Raw genomic sequence first — 16,971 nt, forward strand, 5'->3', positions numbered from 1 at the left:
CACTTGTGTATTTTGGTCGGTGTTGCTAAATGTGCTGAATGAAATTTAAACCCATTCATGTCTCTACCATCACATACCAGTTCTTAGTTTTTATGAGTCTTTGCATATGGGTGAAAGTAAGAGTCTGTGTGTTTGGGATAGGGGAGGATAAAAAAAGAAACCAACACTGTACCAATGTACTGTGGTAGGAGCAAGGGTTACAGAGGTCATGGGTTGCAGAAAACCCTGAAATCCTGAACCCACTGACCGAAAGAAATAGTCCCGCGTTTCGGTAGTATAGCGGGAATAGTTCGTCTTCTCAGGCACGTAGAGCACGTGCGTATGCCCAGGTAAGGGTGGGTGCGCGGGTGAATAGTCATTCTCTAGCTCTCCGTCTAGCAGTGCAGTCCAGTTAATGTCTCTATCATATATATAGTATCATAGTTTCTACCATGCAGAACGATTCATTATGCACACTGTCGGACCAGATACAGGCTGCGGTTGGAAAGTCACAAAACGAAATACTCGGGCATTTGGATACATTAATTTCACAAAAGTTGAGCTCGTTTGAGAGAAAAATGTGTGAAAATTCTGAGGCATCTTTAAACAAGATACAAGAAACAATTCAGTGTACGGATACCTACAAATTCAAAAAGAGAAGTTGCGAGGAACAGTACAAGTTCAATACCAAAGTGCGCGGGAAATTATTGGACGCCGCGCAGGCCGTCAGTACGGACATGGACACCGCCAGGCTTAAGATACAGGAGGGTATGTCGCTTATAGACTATCGCAACAAGCTAATTAAGTTGGCGGACAGTTCTGAAGCAGGCTGGAAAACCGTCGATGAGTATGTAGCAAATCCTATAGCGTCGGACTCCGACGATGAAAGGAAAATCGACAGGGCCAGCTCCAAGGCAGTTAAAAAGGCAAAGGCGGAAAAGTTAAAGTCCAGCAGGGGAAGACAGCGTTTCAACCCTTATCAAAGAGAGACTTTTGTGTCCAGGAGCCAGACAAACGCCGCTACTACGACCGACAGAACAGGTCCTTTCCCACGGGGCGGGACCAAGCCCGGTACATGCTTTGGGTGTGGAAAGGCCGGACATTGGCGACAAGAGTGTCCGGAAATCAAAGGAGTCGCCTCGGCTGTATCCGGATATAAGATAAGTGGTTCTTTATTTGATATGCATGAAAAAGTATCGGCGAAGCAGGACGCAGGTAAGGTAGGGGCGACACAGGACGCTCCACGTGTCACATGTGATACTTCGCCAGTGGGGCGCTTGAAGGGTAAGAGCCAGTATTGGGCAGACCAAGGTACCATTGAAGTAGTACAATCTATCATCGAGAGAGGTTATAAAATTCCTTTTCACGAAATTCCACCAAGGGTGTCTTTGTCAAATAACAAAACCGCAAAAGATAACCCCGATTTTGTCGTGGGGGAGATAACTAAGCTTTTACGGTTAGGTTGTGTGTCGGAAGTTTCGTCAGAGCCCGCGGTCATAAATCCGCTCACTGTAGCTTTCAATCAATCAGGTAAGCCCCGCCTAGTTTTGGATTGCAGGCACATAAACCCTTTTTTGCATAAATTCAAGTTTAAATACGACGATGCAAGGGTAGCACGGGATGTTTTCCAGCCAGGAGATTTTTTGTTCACTTTTGATTTGAAGTCTGCTTACCACCATATCGAAATTTTTGAAGAGCACAGGCAATTTCTCGGTTTTGAGTTTGAAGTGGAAGGCAAAACACGCCAGTTTGTTTTCAATGTGTTACCGTTTGGTATCTCTACTGCTGGTTACGTGTTTACCAAGGTTCTAAGGGAGGTGGTCAAATCTATCCGTTTATTAGGTCACAAATTGGTCATGTATTTGGACGACGGTATTGGAGGTCACGAGACAGAGGGCGGGGCTAACGAGTCCAGTAGGTATGTCAGACAGGCATTGATCGATTACGGTTTTCTCATAGCCGAGGAGAAGTCCAATTGGGTAGCTTCCCAGCATGTCACGTGGTTAGGTTACACGTGGTCGATGGGAGAAGGCGTGGTCAGGGTCACGTCGGGTCGTGTCGAGCGGCTTTTGTATTGGCTGACCAATACGATGACACATGTCAAACAGAAAGACCTGCCTTTGCTCTCGGCCAGGTACATAGCGGGCATAGTAGGTCAGGTCATATCAATGCAAGGTGTTGTCGGTCACGTGGCTAGACTACGTACACGGGAGTTGTACAGGTGTGTATTGGCTAGAGCCAGTTGGAATGCGCGTGTTTTGCTCACGTCGGGAGCTCTAGACGAGATCCAATTTTGGTTGTCTAACGTAAAGGCACTGAACGATAAGGGTTCACAGTTAAAGCAACACCTAGTCTGTGACGCCATACTTTGTACTGATGCATCCGGTGAGGGATACGGGGGTTATGTTCAATATGTGGACACATCAGGCAGGTGTGAGCATGTTGGAGTGACGCAAGGTGTCAACGGGTGCACATACATACACGATACAAACAGTATCGAGACAGGTGCAAGCAAATGTTACCAAGGTGTAATCCCCCAGGGGGACTTTGTAACGGTACATGGTACAGATGTTTTTCAACACCCCCAGGGGGCTTGTGAGGTCCGACCCCGGATATATTTAGGCCATGATCATGATGGAACAAAATGGGGTCAAACGTTCGAGTTTCTTGGTCAATGCAACAGCACCCAGGGTGTTAGGGGGTCTCCGAGACCCGGGTTTTGCTACGGTAGCAGTATTAGTCCCACGGGAGGACTAGTAGGTGGCCCAGTGAGTGACGTGATCGGTCTGCAGGGCAGCGAGGTAAGCGTTTTGGATCGCTCTCTTCCTACAGTAAGGGATCTTTACCACATGGATAAACATGTCGCGTTGGGAACATGGGATGAACGGGAGAAAAGGTATAGCTCAACTTGGAGAGAGTTAGAAGCAGTCAAAAGGGTGTTGTTGGCTAAGGTCGATATGGTCAAAGGTAAGCAGGTAAAACTGTTAACAGATAACAGAAACGTTTGTTCCATAGTGAAAACTGGTAGCAGGAAGCCAGACCTACAGAGGGTCGCACGTGAGATTAACGAGGTGTTGGATTATAATAACACGGGCGTTAGTACACAGTGGCTACCAAGGATTAGTAACAGTACCGCCGATTACTTGAGTAGATGTAAAGACTGTGACGATTGGTCGGTGCAGTCATGGGTTTTTGAGGAGTGTCAGTTATTATGGGGTCCACATCAAATCGACCGGTTCGCGACAGATTATAACAGCAAATGTGTGCGTTTTAATTCCAAGTGGTGGTGCCCGGGTACAGAGGCAGTCGATGCTTTCACGGTAAGATGGCAGGGAGTCAACAACTGGTTAGTACCTCCCCCTAGACTCGTTTGCGGTGTGGTTAGCAAAATGAGGGACGAAGGAGCTTATGGGACCATAATTGTCCCCCATTGGAGGAGCGCGGCATACTGGCACTTATTGTGTCCTAAGGATGGGGCTTTCGATTCTTTCATAGTAGATTATCGTATACTGCCCAGTAGAAAAGTCACACTGAGGGGGAGGGGGAACAATGGATGTTTCGGAGCCAGTATTTTGGGTTTCGACATGTTGGCCCTCCGGTTAGACTTTAGACATTGAAAACTTACACATGTTCATACCATACTGAGCATTGTTTTACTGTGTTTATTGTTACAGGCATAGGACTGAGGAAGTCGATCAGCGATGCCGTCAAAGCTTCTGGGGTAACGGAGGGTTCCGATCTGCACGCTCTGACCGAGGGTATGGCTGGCAGACTTTTACTAAGCAGGAGTGTCAACACAGGCACCAAGTACTATGGAGCTTTCGCGAAATGGGAACATTTCATTTCCGGACATGGTTTTTCGTCTATCCCGGCAAATCCCATACACGTGGCATTATATTTAAATTCTTTATTGGAAAAGGGAGGGACTTACGCAGTGGTGTCGTCTGCAGTATATGCTATCAAATGGGTGCACAATCTTAACGGACACATCGACCCTACAACAAACTCATTCGTACAGAACTTAATTGAATTTTCCAAACGAGAGGCTAAAAATCCTGTTTGCAAAAAGGAACCGGTCACGACTGACATTTTGATCAATTTGTGTGGAATGTTTTTGAATGAGAATGACTTGTTGGTAGTGAGAGATCTTGCCATGATTTTGTTAGGGTTTTCCGGTTTTTTACGTTTTAACGAGCTCAGTAGTTTGCGTTGCTCTGATGTTCAGTTTTTCGAGGGGCATTTAACGCTCAATATCAGGAAAAGTAAAACAGACAAATATCGCTTTGGTAGTCAAGTGGTCATCAGTAAAGGTTCGACTGTAGCTTGTCCGTACACCATGTTATCAAGGTATGTTGAGTTATCAAAAATTGACTTAAGTTCGGATCATTTTTTGTTTAAGCAAGTTTATCGTTCCGGTCAGGGTTGTAAGCTTATTAACAAAAATAAGCCACTTAGTTACACAGGGGCTAGGCAAGCTGTCATGAAAAGGTTGAAACTAGTTTCCAATGATACAAATTTTGGTTTACACTCGCTCAGAGCAGGGGGCGCCACAGTGGCCGCCAACAACGGAGTGAACGATCGATGTTTCAGGAGGCATGGCCGCTGGAAAGGCGAATCTAGCAAGGATGGTTATGTCGCTGACTCTTTGGAGTCTCGTTTACTGGTAACACAGAAGTTAGGTTTGTAATTAATATGGTTATTTGATCAATTATTCAAAGGCGGTTAGGTATTCCCCAACCACAACCCCCTTGCCCTTTCTTTGTTAATTCTCTAATTCGTGACGGGCTAGTACGGCAAATGAGTATTTGCGGGTTTGAGTTTTCTTTTCGGGCACGAAGTGGAGAGAAGACTTAAATATTCCCGCGTTTCGGTAGTATAGCGGGAATAGTTCGTCTTCTCAGGCACGTAGAGCACGTGCGTATGCCCAGGTAAGGGTGGGTGCGCGGGTGAATAGTCATTCTCTAGCTCTCCGTCTAGCAGTGCAGTCCAGTTAATTTAGTTAGTTAGTGTGCCTATCAGTATTATTATATGTAGTTGGTTTGCTCCGTTTTCTAGTCTTGCTATTTTATGCTTGCATTCCTGGCGAGGAAATCTGGAAGTCTGGGTATGCTTAGTGGGAGTGTGATTGGCTGATATTGTGTTAGTGGCGCTCCGGTAGAACGATTGTTTTTATTATTTTTTTTTTTTTTTTTTTCGACACCGGTCCTTGTGTCGGCCCGGAGAACGTATTGCAATTGGAGGTAATCGATTCCAGCCCCGTTGGACACAGGTTTCCGGGGATTATCTCCGGTTTTTCCTGGGCGCGCGATACATTCTGTGATGGGAGGTGAGTATGGAGTGTCTAGGACGCTCTCGTGGGTGAGGAGTGTGTGCGTTAGGGACGTTTGCGTCACGTCTGTCGGAGTGAGATTCGTACGTACAATGTATTTTCTACACCATGTATTATTAAACGCCTACTGCACTAATTCGTGACGGGCTAGTACGGCAAATGAGTATTTGCGGGTTTGAGTTTTCTTTTCGGGCACGAAGTGGAGAGAAGACCACACCTTGGCCGGAATACGCTTCCGTACCTTCATGATTCGTGCATGCAAGTGCATTCAATAGTTTGATTATTGCTTAAATTGTAGAGGCACTTGTCCAATAAGCATTAGGCTGCGAAGTTTATCACGCAAATGATATCGACCCGTGTCACACATCAGTCACAAGTGTTTAAATCTTGAACAACTTCTCAATAACCAAGAGGTCGTAAGTCTTACCATACTGCACCAGAAACATGCTAGGATGAAAAACTATCTTCCTAATGACCTGGAGGTCATGACAGTTTTCATATTAATCATGTCATTATCATCCTAGGATGAAATGACATCAAACTTGTTCAAATAAATGATTTGTATCCACTTCTACAAGTGTGAATTCTACCGCTGCAGGAGTTCCACAAGGGTTGGTACTAGGGCCCCTACTTTTCCTAATGTATATGAATGATATCTATACAGAACTGACATCTTTATCACGCTTGTTTGCTGACGACACGTCACTCTCCTACTCTTCTCGAAATATAGGTGACATAGAATTAGCAGTTAATAGTGATCTGAGAAAATTAGGAAAATGGTCGAAAGATTGGCTGATGTCTTTTCATCCATACAAATCAGAAATAACGATAATAACAAACACACAACTTGAAAACCAACCCCACTTTATTTTTAACAATACGTATATTGAACTTACAGATCAACACAAACATCTAGGAGTCGTACTGAGTAGTGACTGAACATGGAATAAACATGTAGAAGAAATTAGTAGAAGGGTATAGGTTAAAATTAATTCTTAACAGAAACACTTTGTAAAAAATGCATCTCGCATACATAAGGCCATTATTAGAATATGCTTGCGAAGTATGGGATAATTGTGGAGTTACTATGTCATCAAATATCGAAAAAAAATCCAACTAGATGCAGCCCAAATTGTGACTGGTTTACTCATATACATGTATACTAGATCTGGCTTACTATTAAGAGAAACGGATTGGGAAGAACTTAAATTAAGACGTCAACATCGTAAGTTGTCCATTTTTTATACTATGATTAACGGGACTGCAACATCTTTCCTCACTGATTTTCTTCCTGAACATATTGGCAATCTCACTAGGTATAACTTAAGAAACGCAAATCAGGTACGACAGCCAACATACCGTCTTCAGTCTATGTGTAAATCATTTTTCCCTTCTACAACTTATCTCTGGAATGGATTAGATGAGTCTCTAACAACTGTTGATTCACTGAATTTGTTTAAAACCAAACTATGTACAAGAAGCACCAACAAGCTTAAATCGTGCTATTTATCATATGGCCCTCGTAAGCTAAATATTCGTCGTTTGAGAAATAGAGCAAGCTCACTCAATTATAACCTATTCAGAGCTAATCTCACGAACTCTGCATCTTGCTCCTGCGGACATCCCTCCGAAGACTCATTTCATTACTTACTTCACTGTACCAACTATATACAAATTCGTAACACCCTATTTACCGAACTGTCGTGGTATCCGGGTGATATTTCGATAAACGTTCTTATAAACGGAGGCGTAAGGCTAAGTTCAGCTGAAAACTCGCTTTTAGCTAGAGCTGTTCAAAAATTTTTTGGTGCATCTTAGCGATTTGGCTAGTTATCTGCATTCCCCACCTTTCCTCATTTGTACTATATACCCCCTTTTTCCTTCCTTACCTACCCTCCTTCCTTCTCTTCAGTCCTTCCCTTATATTTCAATAAAAAAATTATATATATTGTTACTTTGCTTGCAGTTTAAGTATTGGTGTATAACCTTTGTTTTGGAGAGGGCTTTATAAGTTGGTAAAACCTGTGCCCACTACTATTGTACGAACTTTCTGCAATAAAATGATTATTAAATAAAAAATCAATTCTACAAGTAATATCTGATAATTATGATCGTCTCGAAACGTGCTAATTATAACGTATAAATTGATATTTTCTGTACGATGATTGTATTGTGAAATATATTGAATAGAAATACTGTGTCAAATAAATTCTGTTAATCTTGCTGTTTTTATATAATAGCATTTTCCTGCAAAAGTTCCTAACTAATCTTTTGAAAAACAGTACAGTACAAATCTCAATTTTCAAATTAATTTATGACAAATACTTTCTGTTAACTTTATGTTTAAACAAAAAAAAAAAAGAAAAAATCAAAACAAAAAACGTGTGTTGGAGCTATTCACAACTGATATATTATCTTTTATTGAAGAAAGTAATTTGCGTGGCACTAAAAATCTCAATAATTTTTCGTTTGACCAATATAATTTTATGATTCATCAGTTTGATTTATTGCTACTATTTTTGATACGGAAATGAGATTCCTTTTCCACTGGCCAACAAATTGCCTCTGGTCAGGTCGGTCAGTGCAAAGACAACATACCTTTTGTAGTAAATGAAGGCAAAGGAAAGGTCTTTCCGGCTCAATGAACGAACATAAAAGCTAACACCAAAAAAAGCATTCACTATCCTTGTGTAATACGTCACTGGGCAAAATGTCTATTTGTAATTTTGAATCTGAAAGCTAAATGTCTCTGTTTGGTCATGTCTGATTGGGTAGGGAAAGGTACCACGTGATAATTCGTGGTTTACTTACATAATTAAATCAATGAAGCAATATTGAAATTTTGAATGTCATCTCTGATAGGAGGGATGGGGGTGCTGATAAAAAGGGCCTGCTGCTGAGGTGTGGAATTTAATCGCCCTGAGGCGTTAATCAGTTATTATCTTTGTCCAGGGTAAAGGTAAACCTAATGATAACGAGCCAAGTGGTATGTATGGCACTTTGTGGTGGCGTAGAGGCCTGAATATGAGCTGTGTAAAGAACATTGGTTCATGGGAGGGGGTATAAAAATTTAGATCTTACTTGAATTACACATTATCCCTCTCCATATTTATATAGGTATACGAACAAATATGTGTGTACATGACTGTATTTTCATTTAAGTGTGATGTGAAATAAATTTTGCGTGAGAAGATGTTTTATATAACCTTGCAAAGTTCAACAATTATCAATAATTCCATTACCCAATGGTCACAGGGTACCGTGTAATTCTGAAGTTATTGACAAGAAACTGATTCTACAAATTATTCAAAGAAACATGGATATTGACTGAGAAACAATTGAAAAACAAACAATGTTTACAGACAACAAAGTAATTAGCCATGACTTGTGCGTTATCACTTCCGTACACATTTTTTCTGAAAATCTAACCGAATAGCTCTTATATCAATTATTGTATTACATGGACGTCTCGTCCGACCTCTTTAAAATTCCCGAAAGTATCGGGAAGCATTCTGAACACAGATAAAACGAAATCAAAATTGAATGTCTCGGTCTGTTCTCGTTATTAGTGATTGTACATGTAAGTTTCAACGTCTACATAGTATATATATATTGTACAATAACGCTTGCATGATTCGTCATTATTGTTTTTTTACTGAATCGATAAGTATATGTTCACACCGGTGTTAGAAATGTCAGTCGTGAATTCTACATATACCTTTGAAATTCCATTGTATATATACGAACGAAATGTTTAGAGTCAAGCTTATTAAAAATTAAAAACAAAAAACAAAACAAATACAAAACAAAAAAAACAAAAACTAGCAAACAAAACAGAACAACTAAGGCATTAAAATAAATAAACTCCGTTGATTGTTGATATTCACATACTGAAGACTATGTTTTGGTTATAACTTTGTCGCTATGTGGAAATGTTCGTAAATTTATCATCAATTTAGTTAATTACATATGAAATCCTTTACTTCGAAGTAAAAGTAGAGTACTTTGATAGGAAAAACAATGGGACTTTTTACTTTATTTAAATAACAGTCCGTCTTAATGACTCATCGATACACGTACATTGATATCATGGTTACATGTACAGCGAAATTTCCATGAACTGAAATTATGTACCATTTTCACCTAAAAATAACACAACTAATTTTCACTTAAAGTTTGCAAAAAAAAATATTAATTTGTTGTAAAATTACTATATTTGATAGTCAGGATAATACATTTAGAGATTTATAAACATTAATGCTTTCATTTTACATTGAAGTTGTCAAAATAATCATTTTATTGAAAAATTGATAAGAATATGAAAAAGTTTCATCTAAAAATTAAAAACCTAATTTCCATCTAAAAAAATAAAAACAAATATATTTGTAACGAAGAAATGTTAAATTTACTGATCAGAAGCATCCATCTTGGAATTTTTATATACCAGATGATATATTAGTATTTTTCTTACTTTTTAGTCTATACTTTAAAAAATCTGCGCATGAGTGACGCGGTATATCCTTAATAGCAACTTGGGCCAAACGTACCGAAACAGCTTCTCCATATAGGCCTAGTTGCCTGCAGCCAATGTTTATAAAGAAACACTGAATTCAGTAACACAGGGGAAATGAGATAACTATATATCAATGTTTTCTTTCGGCATTGTACTTTAGCACAAATAATTCTGAAATATTCCGAATGAGGGCAAAAAGTCTTACATTTAAAAACACTTTGCCGGACTTAATGTGCTATTGTACAATGTTTTCTTTCGGCATTGTACTTTAGCACAAATAATTCTGAAATATTCCGAATGAGGGCAAAAAGTCTTACATTTAAAAACACTTTGCCGGACTTAATGTGCTATTGTACACATTTAAACGCTCTTTGAAGTTAAATATGTATCGCAATACGATTTAGTACACAGTTGACAAATTTTGTTGAAAAGGTGGATAAAGACATATCGGCCATCATTTACGATGACACAGATTTATGTAGATAGATACAGTTTTGTGCCCTAAGTGATAAACTTTTGTACTAACTGTGTATCTTCACCTTAAATCAGCTATTACACTTTTAAGTAAAGATGTTTCAAAGGGCTTGGTTAGACAACGAAATCATATCTGTGGTGTATGTACTGATTTTTGCTACGTGGCCTTCACTAAACGCTGCAATGACAACCCACACTATTTTGAAACACACTATAACCGGAGGTTGAATTACTTATCTCCCCTGATAGATCTGGAAACGCATGGAATGATGGGTAAGACGCGAATTTTAAATGGCTTCATTGTCAACATTCGGCAGAGGGAAATCTAAATAAACAGTAGACCCAGGGACAGCATGAGCAAAAAATGTAAAAGGTATGGTTTCTATTATAGTACAGATTAGTAAGATAACAGATTTATATACATTCATGATGTATTTATTTCAATATCGAACAAGGGACGGTAATCCGTCTCAGTTTTCAAGTAAGTGTTCGCCTTTCGATCATAGATGTAAACACAGCATGTGCTACGATCGGCATAGGAAAACAGGAGGCGTGTGACAGTTTATCTTGATCGGTTTCAGTTCAACATGTTAAAGTTTTATACACCTGGTACCCTTTCTACTTGAATTTGAAACTGTTAGATGATATTAAAACACCGGTTTACAAAATTCTGTCGTTTGGTTGTTGGACAACCGATATTATTATTACATATAATTTAATGAATCGACAAACAGCCTTGCTATCATTTTTAGCTGCCTTTCCTTTATAAAACTTGAATGATAAAAAAATTACACTTGACATCATTTAAATGTAATATATGAGAGGTGCCTGCGTCATGTGAGGCCCCGTAATTGTTTTGTCAGGATGTCTTTTTTGCAACTTTTTTTCCTCACTTTTGCCCTATTTACCCGGTCAGACTTATCCACTTTCGGCACACAGCTATGGGATGTAGACACCTTTCTAACTTTAATAAGAAAAGATCTCTAACAAGGCCATGGTAATCTGAATCTTATTCCAAATGTGCTGGACGTCTGTAAAAACAAGCATCGGTTATTGAAAAGTTTTGATACAGAAAAGTATTGTATCAAAGGCGGCTTTATTATATTTTTCAAAAACAAACCGAAGTATTTTTCCACATTTTTTTTATTTCGTGTATTTTTACCTCAATTTTACCTACTAGGGTAAGATGCCTATCATATTCAGGCCAGCAAAAACGATTAACAGGTTGAAATCATGAATCAATGAAGCTACAGTAACTGTGGATGAATTTTTCACTTCACTTGCCTTGACGAAAGACAAATGGTCAAGAACTTTAGTATATATTGTATTTTAATTATTTTTACTAGAGATGTTATTTCATGTTGTAATGGAAAACTTTGTACATTTTACATTTTAATTTTGACAAAGTTGTTATTTTTTTTTCTTAATTTTTGCTTTGTATTTGTAATTCAGTTGTTGATATTTTAAGAGAAATGCTTGACTGGTAGTTATTGTTTATGGGACAATGATTGGCCGTATTCAGAATTGAATTTCACATTTAGCCAAATTCCCAAAATTTTTAATGTGCTATTGAAAACTTCCTTCCAGATCCACCATTTTTTTTCCTCAAAGTAATTATATATAATACCACATTCCAAACAAGTGAAATTTTATGTTGCAAACACTATAATTGTTAGATCTTACATTAAAAATCTTATTAAGATATTTTCATCTTTCAACAATCAACAGACGTTGCCATTATTGGAGTACATGTCATTTATTTTTTATTACTTTGTTCAACAAATAATTGATAGCATATATATGTAATTTGGCACATGCATCAATTTTCCAGAGTTACTTTCTGATTTACTTAGATGTTGCATTCAAAATTTATGTGTTGTAATGAACATGTTTATTTATGAAAGTTCATGAAGTTGTGATAATAACATCCATGGAAGTTTGGTCTCCTAATTATGTACCACAGCCATCAAACTTGCAAAGGTTGTACTTGGATTGCTGTGGTTGATTTCTTTCATATGTTTTCTTTACAAAGTGAAAAGATGGTCATTTAATGGGAAACATTAATGCATGGGTGACTGAGCCCTAGTCCACGAATCAAAATTGTAATTCTCACCTATGGCTCAAAAGAGTATAAAAGGAAGTTCAAAAGAGAATAATTGAAAGGGAAAGTTGTTCAATTGAAAATTCAACAATGGAATCACTGGTTTGTTGCCAACGATTGTGGTAGTTGTCTATTTCACACAAAGTATGACTCATGATATACTTTATCTAGGTTTATGACACAGCTATATATAGTTGTTCTGTAGGATAATGAGCTGTATAGTGCATACAGGGTACCTGGTACACCTTAGAAAATTGAAAAGACATTTAATTTTGTGGGGAAATATTTGGATTTTGCTGTCAGCTATAATTAATGATCCATCGTTTGTAATATGAAACTTATTCAAATTAATCCCAAAATGAAAGGATTTCATGTTATCTGTGCTAGAAGTCAAGAACTATAATTTAGTTTGGAGTCTTTTTTTCCAAAGTTTTTAATGAAGATATTTTATGCTGACAAATACATATACATTAATGTTCAAAGTAGAGATTTGTATTTATGTCAATTCATTCCCAGAATTAGAAATTGCAGCATGTTTATCATATACTAGTCATTTTAGTTGTGGTAGAGAAATGTTCTTATTCAATTCTATTTCAATGAAATCATATATACTGATGTCAATTCAGGAGCTTTTGTAGTGTTATTCTACCTAAAACATCTCTACTACAATATATACAGATATCGTAACTTGTTACGCTGAAGTGCCTTGCCATTAGGATGTATGGACTGTGTGTGCTTTCCAATGTGTCACCATTCACTAAACATTTCATCATAATATTGTTTCCTTTCATGATCATTCGCTCTTTAGTGGACACTGTTAAGATCTGTAATTTGATGGTAAAAAATTTTATATGATGATAAAATGTAGGACAAGTTCTGTCAACATTTCTCTTTAATTTATGGTCATTTGACTTAAGTTTTCACAAAAAAATTAGACCAAAATTGGAATGCCTCGCCAAATTTTAAAGACTTCTTAGCATTAAGAATGCCAATAACACTTAAGTGTTTCAAACTTATCTCTGGCTGCCAGTGGGGGCATACAACAGTTTCTCTTCCTAATTCAATAACTAATTCTTTTCTCAATGTCTCTCTTGACACTTTAGAGGAGTGTTTGCCCATCTGCAGTCAGACACATAAATAAATACATGTACATCTTTCCTATTTTGAAAATTAAGACGATGAATACTTATGGTAAATAACAACTGAGACAGTGTCACTGCATTTTGAAATGGTTTGCTAGTCCCAAGCTAAAGATAGAAGAACTTTTATTTGAGGTTTAAGACATGATTTCAGCTCATCAGAATCTGAACTTCGCTGGTAAATATAATAGCATTACAACACAACAAAGAATTGCAATGAAATGTCATGAATATAAAATGCTCATGAAGCATATCCTGGAATTTGCATATTATATCAAGAGATGTGTATTTAATGAACATATCAATATAAGGCACACCAAAAAAATTAGAGGTACATGTTAATGTGTATATAGTAGAGAGAGAGAGAAAAAAAAACAGCATTTATGAAAGATTATTCCAAAAATAGCACTATAAAAGATTTGCAAGCACAAAAGGAAATAAACAGCAGCAGATCAAATAAAGGAATCAACTTAGACAGGCTGTTAGTCTTTCAAAGAATATGGGAATCTTAAGTCTTTTTTCGTATAATTTGATGATATTCTTGATAAGTCTGTGCTGATTTTGACTATAAAGAATGTAATGTAACCCTGGTAAAATACTGCTGAGCTGGCTGGAGAGAACTTTTCTTTAGCTTGGTAGTTTTGAAAATCAGACTAGTAAGCCTAGTCCAAGGTTCAAATCCGAGTGTAGGCATTGAAGTAAATAATGACATCTGCCACAGTTTGTGCAAGATGAAACAATGAACTTGGTGTCTGTAACCTTTCCAGTTGGAATAGATCATTTACAATGTTATTGTCAACCTGCACCACCTGACAGTAAACATTGCAGATCAGTACTATTATACTGTCATATAGTGTAATTGACCATACACTTTGGGTTCATAATTAATCCATTCAAATGATCAAAGAAAATTAGCTGAATTATTCAAATTGAATATGATGTGTAAATTACAGGCCAAACAGTGATATTACCATATCATGTTAATACAGGCCATTTTCCTTTATAGCTAAAACCAAAAAAAATATTCCAAGAGAACACTAACTACAAAGTGACTAGAGGGCACCTGTTAATTACAGGTAAATAGTTATGGGTAATCCTAGCATCAGGTGTTTGTCCCAGCCTGAGGTGATAGCTATATTACCACATGGGCTTGGCTTTGTCTGTCACCTGTGACAATAGAGATATTGTGTAAACAGTGATCAGGTGCCCCCAGACTCCAAGCTGGATATACAGGCCAGTTAACAACCTGCTAGCTCATTTAGGAAGTGTTTGTTGGAATAGGGACAAGCATGGTGCTTTTCTAGGCCACCTGTGGATGTGTTGATTGTGTAGGCCATTTTGTTTGTACATGGAGGATATTTTAGTCTTGTTGATTCGATGGTCAAGGAATGCTTGCAGTGCAACAAATTTATTTATATAAATGACAGTGGAATTGTATCGTACAATTTAAGGCTGTGGCAGTATCACTTGTGTGCCAAAACAGGAGAAACTCGGTGAAGCAAACTTTGGGATTTTTGTATCAAAGATTACACAATATAACAGTGCTACTAAAAGTGGAGTTGCTTGACTAGATACCAGATTTGTAGATGATAAATCATAACATCAAATCATGAAAGTGAAGCTGAAACCAGGGGTTTCTTTCCTTAGTAGATACAAACCTATCCAGCTGTACAATCATACAACTGACAGTGATCCTACAGACCTGACCAGGTACAAAATATTTCACTGTTAACTATGTGTAGAAACTTCATGGAATGTAATTGATATACATTACAGTTACATCCTGAAATCGCCTTCCTGAAGCTGTTCTAAATTCACTTATTATCATCTTGATTCCTAAAAATGTTTTTTATTTTAAATGAAATTAATGTGAGTCTGTAATCATAGTGATAATTCTTCCCAACGAAATTTCCTCACTGTATGATAGTAACTAAAAGAAGATATGTTAGTAAAATGTTACCTATGTGTTGTCACAGTGCTAGTGATATGTTCAATTCTTGTCTGGTTGAGCATGATCAAAAGATCCTCTTTTAGACACATTTGATTTTTAATACAGCTTGTCTTTAATGTCATTAGGAAACATTTTATACAAAAAATTATGATCAGTGGCAGCTATCAAACTAGCTATTAAGTTAATTCTGCCAGGTTTTAATTATAATGAATATGCATGTAATTTAGCCTAGTAATTCTTTCATGTTTTCATCAAGTCTACCATCCAGTAAAGATACATTGTTGAATTTAAATTGCGATACAGGTAAAACTGGATAATTACACCTGTTTGTTGATATAGAAATGGCCAAAGAGACAACGATATTACTGGAAGTCCATGTTGTTGTTTAGATTAAGTTCTGTTTTGCTGCTTGCTTGTACATGTCTAAACACTATCATACAAATAAAAGTGCTGACTTAAATCTTCCCTCCAGTCTTAACCCTTTGTAAGGTTTTGTATCCAATTTAGAGCCTACAGTTATAGATAAAATGGTCTGAATTCATTTGGTTTCCATGATCACTGGCTTTTGTATTCAGATTTTATCAGTGAGAAATACCTCTAGGGAAGAAACAGATTGATTACTGAATAAATACCAAGGTGTAATTGATAGTTGATACCTTGAGGGATCACTACACAGATAAAAGCCATTCCCTTTTTATCATCATATCTTGAGGTTTATGGCCAGGATAGATTTATTACAAAACTCTTCTGAGATAATAAATATTTTATTACAAAAAATTCAGATTAATTTTTTTAAATGTATGAGGAATGCTTTTTGTTGCATCATTTTTTATTTTTTTTTTTTTAACTTGATTTGAAAAATTTTAAAAATTAACAAATTAAAATGTAAACAGGAAAGTACGATATGATAATAAGAATTGATAATCGTGTATACATGTATATGTATTTTCAAAAATAAATAAGATTTGTATGAAAAACAAAACAAAAATTGTTGAAATTAGTGTTTAGATTGACATGCAGTATTGTGTTTTACATTCAATGATTACAACCAAAAACAGGATTTAAGAAATAAACAATAGCATTTACATGTATACTCACTAATGTATGTGCATGTATAGCACCTACATATGGACTTTTATAGCTGTTGTGTATACAAATACTGCACACTTGCAGTTGTATATCAGTAATGTTTGGGACTTTGATATTTGAGTGCTGGATTCCTGCTTTCCGTGTGGGACTCGCCCTAGTTTTGAAAACCTTACTACGAATCTCTTAATATTAATGGTATTGAAAATATTGGAAACAATGTTCTGGTGTCACTTTAAAACGTTCTACGGAAATAATATATATATTACTTTTTGGAATGAAATGGTTGTTAACAATAGTGTGTTTTAGATGATTAATGTCTATACCTTGAAATTTTCTAATGGTAAACATCTTTCACGAATATTGGTCATACCCAATTATGAAATCAATAACTAAAAA

At 37.1% G+C, this 16,971-nt stretch overlaps 2 protein-coding genes across 2 annotated transcripts; both read left to right on the top strand.

Moving 5' to 3' along the window:
- Positions 1-281: 281 nt before the first annotated feature.
- Positions 282-3,596, top strand: LOC132561188 (uncharacterized). The gene has a single exon (XM_060225916.1). It carries the CDS (start codon positions 432-434, stop codon positions 3,594-3,596), a length of 3,165 nt encoding a protein of 1,054 aa, XP_060081899.1. The 5' UTR covers positions 282-431.
- On the top strand, positions 2,791-5,472 carry LOC132561192 (uncharacterized). Its single transcript, XM_060225919.1, has one exon. It carries the CDS (start codon positions 3,740-3,742, stop codon positions 4,664-4,666), a length of 927 nt encoding a protein of 308 aa, XP_060081902.1. The 5' UTR covers positions 2,791-3,739; the 3' UTR covers positions 4,667-5,472.
- Positions 5,473-16,971: the final 11,499 nt, after the last annotated feature.

The sequence above is a fragment of the Ylistrum balloti genome, unplaced genomic scaffold (genome assembly GCF_031769215.1).
Source record: "Ylistrum balloti isolate Yb309-2 unplaced genomic scaffold, AGI_CSIRO_Ybal_v1 Utg371170, whole genome shotgun sequence".
Classification (NCBI taxonomy): domain Eukaryota; kingdom Metazoa; phylum Mollusca; class Bivalvia; order Pectinida; family Pectinidae; genus Ylistrum; species Ylistrum balloti.